This window comes from Helianthus annuus, chromosome 11 (assembly GCF_002127325.2).
Source record: "Helianthus annuus cultivar XRQ/B chromosome 11, HanXRQr2.0-SUNRISE, whole genome shotgun sequence".
In the NCBI taxonomy this organism is placed as follows: domain Eukaryota; kingdom Viridiplantae; phylum Streptophyta; class Magnoliopsida; order Asterales; family Asteraceae; genus Helianthus; species Helianthus annuus.
Genome location: NC_035443.2, coordinates 84,586,787 through 84,595,224, shown reverse-complemented (window position 1 = coordinate 84,595,224; position 8,438 = coordinate 84,586,787). Strand labels below are relative to the sequence as shown.

The following is an 8,438-nucleotide window of genomic DNA, read 5'->3' as shown; positions in this document are numbered from 1 at the left end:
ACCACATTGCACATCCAATCAACCTAAAAATTTATTTTTGGAACACATTGAGGACAATGTGTAATTTAAGTGTGGGGGGGAAGCTAACACTTTGAAATTTTGCAAGTCCTAATAACAAGCCTTACACAAAACTCTATTGGAACCGCTAAACACCCCAAATTTTTTTTTTCAAAAAAAAAAAAAAACAAAAATTTTTTTTTTACTTGTCTAAAGTTTAAGTTAGGAATCACAAGATTAATAAGGTTATATTTTTATAAAATTTACAACCGAGAGCGTCGTGATAACAAGAACCAACATAAGAAAATTATGAAACGGCATAACAAGTCTAGTTAAAATTTGATTATATATACTTGATCACATTAAAAACCCATTCCCACAAAAGTGAGTTTTGAGCCTTTATTGAGCATACAAATTTACATCTTTAGACTAAATGCTCATTTTTCGTTTCTTGTGTGAATAGCCGCTTGGTTCTTACAACTCTAGAACTTGCCACGACGATTCATTCCCGGTCCTTACCAACTTAAACCCAAGTAAGTAAATGATGGAGGCATTAGGACTAACCATTTTTTCTTTCTACACCATTATTTTTCAATTTTTTTTTACCACCTACCCAAAATCCCCCTAGTTAACCCCTTTGAGCCTAAACCTTTCGTTTCTTTACCCTAAACCCTTTTTACCCACCAAAAACCCTTTTTATTTTTCACCCTTTATTTTAGTAACAAGCTCGGTTTTTCGCAAGCTCGATCTTTTATGTGACTAAAAAAAATGATGAAGTTAAAAACAAACAAGGTATGCAAACAAAAGCTTGTTTGGAGAAATACTTCAAAATAAAAAGTCACTAAAAACAAAATATGTTACGAAAACCGATGCTTTTCGCCCTTTTTACTAACCACTAACCCAACCACCCACCTTTAGCCCAAGCCTAACCTTTCACCCAAAAAGTCCTCTTGATATTTACAAAGGTATAAAGTTAAAAAGGAGGAGGACTGATTGCTTGGCAAGCCTATGGAAGGCGTAAGTTCCATGCCGCTCTCGAGTGATTCACTAAAAAAATACACCTTCGGCCGAGTGTTGAGTGATTTCTCCCATGAGGTATGTGAACTTGTATATAAATGGAATTTTAAAAAGGCATGTTATGCCCAAATAAGTAATTTATCCTATGAAGCGTTCTAAATAAATCATAACGAATAGGATTGTAAATAAATACAAATAAAACCCAAAAAGATCTTGGATTCCCGACACTCTATGACAAGCCAAAAACCTTCTCTTCTACCCATTCCATTTGGGAGTGTAAGCCACATTTAAAGAGTTTTGCTTGAGGACAAGCAAAAGTTCAAGTGTGGGGGTATTTGATGTGTGTAAAATGCAACATATAAATTACATCAATTAAGGCATAAAACTAACCCTTTTTAAGTACTAATGTTGGAAAAAGAGTGTTTTTGTCTTCCTTTTGTATTTTCAGGATGAAATGAGCTCAAATTCACAAAAGAAGCAAAAAGACAGCTAATACTAACAAAAATACAAGAAAAGGTATAAAAGTAGACTGCCCGAACCCTCAACGGCATCTCCCCAAGCAAAGAAGAGAAAACAGAAGCCTGAACACGCCCCGTGCTCAGCCAGCACGGGGCCGTGCCCAAGAAGCAGCAGAAAAGACAAACCTGTAGAAGCTTCTATTGCCCACCACGGGGCCGTGTCCAGTGAGCACGGGGGCGTGGTGAAAGTACAGCAGGCGCATTAATTGTAATTGCGAATTACAATTAATGAAGAGAGATAGTGTCAGACGGGCATGGGGCCGTGTCCAGCGGACACGGGGCCGTGCCCAGCCTTCTGTTCAGCCTATAAATAGGAGTGCTTGGTTTCATTCCAACTCTTCCCTTGGCACACCACCTCTCTCACACTTCATCCACCACCCACCACCACCATAACACCATCATCCACCACCATCATCCATTGTCCATCGTAGAGTGTGTGTGTCATACCCCAACCGATGGCGGAAACATCGGAGTGAGACGAAATAGATTGCTAGAGACTTCATAACGCTATTTGTGACAATATTTAATAAACCGGTTTCATTTCATAAGTAAATTGTCAACAATACAAGAAATACGAATAACAACAAGTTCAAGGAAATACATAACAACATAATCAAAATTGATACAACATATTAAACCTAAACGTCTATATGCGTATCTAGGCATCAACGCTACTTCTTTTCATAGCATCATCATCCTCAACCTGTAACATGTTTAAAATAAAGTTCAATGCAAAAGCAAAGGCGAGTATACAAGTTTGGTACATACATAGCATAAGATAAAAGTGTGAACAATTCCTCATAGCAAGCATGCGATTCAAGATAAACATTAAATATGGCATGTGTCTAACATATCAAACCAAGAAAACGCAACTTGCGCATGACATAACCAAAGTTTCAGTAGAGGCGGGTCGTTAATCCTATAGCGCTACATATGTCACGGTTTGGCTCGTACGAAGTTAATGATAAGTTCAACACATAAGAATCACCCAAATTTAAAGTATCAAGCCATCACATATACAAGCATGTTATAGGAATGTTCATGTGTTTAGACAAAAGTTCATGTGTAAGTTTCAATAGGTAAACATGTTACACCCCAAAAGTGGTAGAAGTAAAAAGGGGAAAAATGCGAGTATACTCACAAAATTGCTAAGTCTTCCGATTATCCAAGTGTTGACGAGCGTAAGAGATTAGTAGGATGGAACACCGAGGTCGCCCTATATGGGCAAGCGCAGGCGTATGAGAACTCGGAATTTTGACGAAGGATTAGAATTTTGGGAACTTAAAGTATAACTCGCGGATATATATATGCATATATAAATATACATATATCTATATTATATAGTTTACGCATTAATTCTAAATTAAGTTTATCGAAAATGTTATAAAGGTAACATCAAAATAAGTATATGTTTTCAATTATTGTTATAAAAGTTATTTGAATCTGATATGTTTTCATTAGGGTCTCGACTAAAAAGTGTGTATATATATGTATATATTTTAACGAAAATCGGGCAGAGTTTCCTCTGTTTTTGGACGATCCCGACACTCTACGTTTCGATATAATTTTCAAAATTCAATAATCAATAAACGGATCAATATATTTATATACATATATTTATGTTGTGTTACAAGGTGCAAAGGATTTGGTTCCGCGATTAAACAATATTTGAATACGAAATAATAAAACTAATATACGTGTCATTATACCGAGTCCCGTGTTTATTGTTTGACCAAGTTTGACCAGCTTGACTACTGTTGACCGAACTGAAGCTGAGTTGACCATGTCTGATGCAAAACCCAAACCAACAATGAAATTCAAGATAGAAACTGATTTGAAAAATGAAACTGAAGTGTAAGCAAAAAAAAAGCTCAAACCCTTACCGGAACCGAGGTGGCCAAGATGACCTAGTGTCGATTGAACCCGAGCCGAATCCGCACCGTTCACCATCATCACTGCCGACGCTGGCAGCCGCCGTGCGTCGGTTCCGCTGTCTGTCGACACAACCACCGTCCCATAACCACCATCAGCTCAGTGTCACCGGTTCTGTGAAGTCGAACAAAAGACTGAACCGACCGACCAGAAATCTAAATCGAGTAAAAACAAAACAAAACCTAGAACCGGACTGAGAACAAACCGACCGGAGCACCGTCACCGTCGCTGTTCCCCCTGGCCGTCGCCTCCGTTCTTGCCGTCGCCGGCTCCGCTGTCGCCGCTGGTAGGTTCCTTCTCTCTCTCTCACCTCACTCTCTCGCTCTCTCTCTCTCTCTCTCTCTTCGATTTCAGAGGGGTGTGTGCGTAAGTGGTCGGAGAAGAACGACCGGAGGTCGGACAGGAGAACGAGAAAGAGATGAAGAAAGGGGGGGGGGCGCAGCTGGTCGACATACTGGCGCCGGCTCCGCCGGTGGTCTCGCCGGAGAAGAAACGAGAGAGAGTGGGTGTGGGATGGATCAGGTTTATGTTTAAAATGAAGATGAAAGGCCTGCATTTTCTATTTGTGTGATGAATTTTGTTTTTGAGAGTTGATGTGTATAACCAGACAAGAGGGAATTGAGAGGAGAGAGAGTGATAAGCGGCTGAACCATAAGAGACTAGGGTTTTCACTACACTTATATACTTAGGTTAAACAATACTAACTTGCTTATCTAACTTGATTATTTCAACAAAATTAACTTGGTTAAACTATGAAATTAATAGTTAAAATTTTATTTATTAACCAAATTAATTGATTAAACAAATAAGATAACTAAATTGATATTTGAATAAATCCTTCAACGGTTGTTTATTTCGCGAAAGTTTTTTTTTTTTAGAGTTTCAAGAGTTAGGATCCGTATTTCAAAACGGGTAGAATTATGAATATCCGTTTTTGACGGATGTTACAGTGTGAGTCGTCTCGGGATCCAAGATTGATCGTAAGAGTTCTTGACAATCAAGGCCATGTTTGCCTAAGTCTCTTACATCACTTGGTGAAGACAAGTGTTTAGTATAATACTTTTTATTTTTAATCTTTTGCACTTTTTATTTGGTTTTGTATTAATGACTTTAATAACTAGTTGCTTATGTTGAAGGTGATCTTTCCTTATCGTTTGTCCGTGGTGTCTTGGCATTATTTTACTGTCTGTATAAAATAAAAGATTTTCACCATTCATATCTCCATGGTCTATATGGAGGTATGTTGGCTACCTGGTCGGGGGTTAAGGGAACGGTTTGGTAAGGGTCTTGCCCTTGTTCAGCGTTTAGAGGTCCTGCAAGGGACCTGGGTCAAATTTAGTAGGATCTCCTTCAATGCCCATAGGTATTGGATGGCGGGGATCCAAACTCTTTGACCCCCTCATAAGTTAACTACTATTAATACTATAACCCGGCTATTTAGGACTGTATCCCTGCTGACTCAGACTACTTAGCTGAGGGTAATGTCACCGCCAAAAGCGGGGCCTACCACAATTTGCATCAATAACTTAATTCATTATCTTCCAATAATCCAACCCTTTAGGATTGTATCCTTGCTGACTCAAACTACTGGGTTGAGGGTAACGTCGCCTTCAAAAGAGGGGCCTACTACAATAACTAAGATAATCTCTTAAACAAGTGCAAAAGTGCGAAAATAATCAAAGGTTATACTAATACACGAGTCGGATCCAAGTGATTCATCTTGTCTATCTGTTTTTATTTTATTTTTATTTTTCAGCATTTAGTTAGTTTTTATTTTCTTAGTTAAAAACATTTTTTCTAACTTTTGATTTGATTAGACGTTGAGGATAAACCGGTATTAAAAGCTCTTGTGTCCTTGGACGACCTCGGTATCATACCAACACTATACTACGTCCACGATGGGTGCACTTGCCCATATGTGTGTTTAGTGTTAGTGAATATCGTGTTTTATAAATTTAAAACTTGGCTAAAGGTGTAAAAATGTCTTAATTATATATCTAAATTATATTACACTACACACGCATCACCTTCCGCTTCTTTGACTTCTTAGGGGATTCAGTCTGTTCATCCATGGTCTTTGATTCCTCGATTGGGTTCGATTCCCCGACCGGTTTCTTGTCACCTTTTCGAAAAAGTTTACCTTTCCTGATCTTTGATTCAGTCAAGGTTGCAGATAGCTCAATGGCCTGTCTGACTGTAGTAGGGTTGCTACCAGTCACAACGTCTTGTATTGAGTCAGGGAGGCCATCAATGTACTTTTCGATTGCTTTATCCAAAGGTGTAACCATATCCGGGCATAACAAACTTAATTCCTCATAACGATCCGTGTAGGCTCGATGCTCACCGCTAATTTGCTTAAGATCGTCGAACTCCGTTTCCAAGGCCCTGATCTCGTGACGGGGACAGAATTCCTTCATCATCAGAGCTCGAAGCTCTTGCCATGTTTGAGCTAGTGCCACATCGGCACCCCTATCTCTCATCACACCATTCCACCATGTCAAAGCTCGTTTCTCAAAGACGCTAGATGCGAATTCTACCTTTCGCTCGTTTGGACATTGAACATGTCTGAAGGTGTTCTCTAAACTCTCGAACCATTGCAGAAGTGCAGTCGCTCCTTGGAGACCCAGAAAACTTTGATGGCTTAGCCGAGTTGAACGTCTTGAAGTTGCAGGGGGCATTATTGTTGTTGTTGGCTTGGTTCCATTGAGCAAAGAGGTTTGGGAATTGAGCAGCCATTTGCTGCGCAATGATCTCTGCCAGTTCCGCAGTCGCTATCTGGTTTTCGCGTCGAGGAGGCATTCTAAATGAGAGACAAGAAAGAAAACAAATGAAATGGCATTGGGTAAGAATAGGATGTTACAATTACCGACCATAATCATGGTTGATGGTCAGTTGTTTGAACCACGAAGCAAACAAACAACACCAAGGCTGAATCAAAGCAAATAGATCCTCATAGTGTATCGCGAAGACATGCTCGCCTATAAGTGGACACTCACCCCAAGAGTTCCCAGGTAAGAGTGACTGGTCCGATTATGTGGATTTGTACGAACACTCTAACCTTAGACAGAAAACCCAGGGTACAGGCATTCACTCTTCCAGTTTGCACGTGTTCACACTATTTAGGACCCAAAACTTTGACGAGAGTTTTGAAAATTCAAAGGGGTTCAAAACCTTATAACGGAGGGTTCAAAACCTAGTAATCAATCATCCTAGAACAGATGATTAGTTTTCAAAGCGGTTTTGAAATTTATGTTCTTGTTGTGGTCGTCGCCTAAGGATAGGTGACGGTATTGTTTTGTGACTAAACGCAAGTAAACTCGCATTAGGGTCCTAGGAAGGTTATAGACTAGGTCAAAGCATTACTAATAACCTAATTCCCTATAACCATTGGCTCTGATACCAACTTTTCTGTCACACCCCGACCACGTAGAACATACAAAACGTGGCAGAAACGTCGGGGAATGTTGTAACAGAATCAATTGTTTCAAATCCATGGCAATTGAAGTTTCGTTTTATTAATCAAACATGAAAGTTTACATTGTTTTATACAAGAACCAAGGAGTACATAACATAATTTAACTAGTTCTTGTCTCGTTTTAAGTCACTAAGGCACAGGTCCGCCTAAGTATGTCTTGATAAGTCCTATGCATCATCTCCTGAAAACACATGTGAAAATAGGCACGTCAGCATAAAAATGCCTGTGAGATACATTGGTTTTGTGAAAACGGAATTCATGACTTATGTTTGAGAAAATGTTTAGTCATGAACCTTGTAATTTGATTTGTCTTGTAAATCATTTGAAAAACGATAAGATCAGATGATATGTATAAATAAGAGAACACTGTATGGTTAAACGGGTAACCATGTAAAATGAGTTTGTATAAGATAAGTTGTTTGTAAAACAATGTCTCGTGAAAAGTGTGTTATTTGTATAAAATGTCATATGTCTCAAATTGAAATGATTCAAATAACGCTACGATATGTAATACCATACAAACACTTATATATAGGAAGTACCAACGGCGTATCCACCATGCTTGTATCATATTACACACGCCTCGTTACTTAATCACTTACTCAAACCAAACCATCAAGATGAAATGTTTAACAATTGTAGAAATGTTTATGTATAGTCAAATGTCTATTGTCAAATGTAAATCATGTCAACGGATACAACTGGTTTACACGGTTCAATGGTTACAAACGGTTCATATAATCGAAGGGTTAAGACGGTTCACATAGTCAAACGGTTACAACGGTTCAAAATGTAGTATAATGTGTTCATATGCTGGATGAGCATATGCAACAGAAATGCAATGTAAAACAATGTACTAAGTACGCACACAATGGGCATACATAGCCTGTAATGTAAAGCAATGTACTAAGTACGCACACAATGGGCATACATAGCATGTAATGTAAAGCAATGTACTAAGTACGCACACAATGGGCATACATAGCATGTAATGTAAAGCAATGTACTAAGTACCCACACAATGGGCATACATAGCATGTAATGTAAAGCAATGTACTAAGTACGCACACAATGGGCATACATAGCATGTAATGTAAGGCAATGTACTAAGTACGCACACAATGGGCATACATAGCATGTAATGTAAAGCAATGTACTAAGTACGCACACAATGAAATCATGTACTATATATGTACTATCAAACATAGCAAGTATATGATGTGAAAACCGGAAAGCATGAAAGTAACAAGTAGGCACATGCGTTTCACCCCAAAACAGTTTGGAAAACAGTAAAAGAGGGGTTCAATGTACTCACATTGATTCCTCGAAAACATGTAAAAGATGGGGTTCAATGTACTCACCTGAGATTGCTTTGTAGTTATTGTATAATAACCAAATAATGCTAGAGGTCACGGAATATCAAACGGCACCTAATATAGGTAACTACGTTAATATACCGGATCTAAATCGGAGGATCGGATAGTATGCGGGTTCGTAAA

General features: G+C 38.6%; 1 protein-coding gene across 1 annotated transcript; it reads right to left on the bottom strand.

Moving 5' to 3' along the window:
* Nucleotides 1-2,693: 2,693 nt before the first annotated feature.
* Nucleotides 2,694-4,071, bottom strand: LOC118484033. Its single transcript, XM_035979915.1, has 4 exons — nt 3,647-4,071; nt 3,416-3,526; nt 3,242-3,319; nt 2,694-2,748 (listed from the first exon to the last, which is right to left on the bottom strand). The coding sequence occupies exons 1-4, from the start codon at nt 4,018-4,020 to the stop codon at nt 2,694-2,696; spliced, it is 618 nt and encodes a 205-aa protein (XP_035835808.1). The 5' UTR covers nt 4,021-4,071.
* Nucleotides 4,072-8,438: the final 4,367 nt, after the last annotated feature.

Bases quoted from the DNA above. Each gene is read 5' to 3' on its own strand.
- LOC118484033 (XM_035979915.1), bottom strand. From the start codon at position 4,020: ATGCAGGCCTTTCATCTTCATTTTAAACATAAACCTGATCCATCCCAC. The intron at 3,527-3,646 runs GTTTTGTTTTGT...TTGTGTCGACAG, and splicing joins TGTTCTCAGTCCGGTTCTAG to ACAGCGGAACCGACGCACGG. The intron at 3,320-3,415 runs GTAAGGGTTTGA...GTTTTGCATCAG, and splicing joins TCTTGGCCACCTCGGTTCCG to ACATGGTCAACTCAGCTTCA.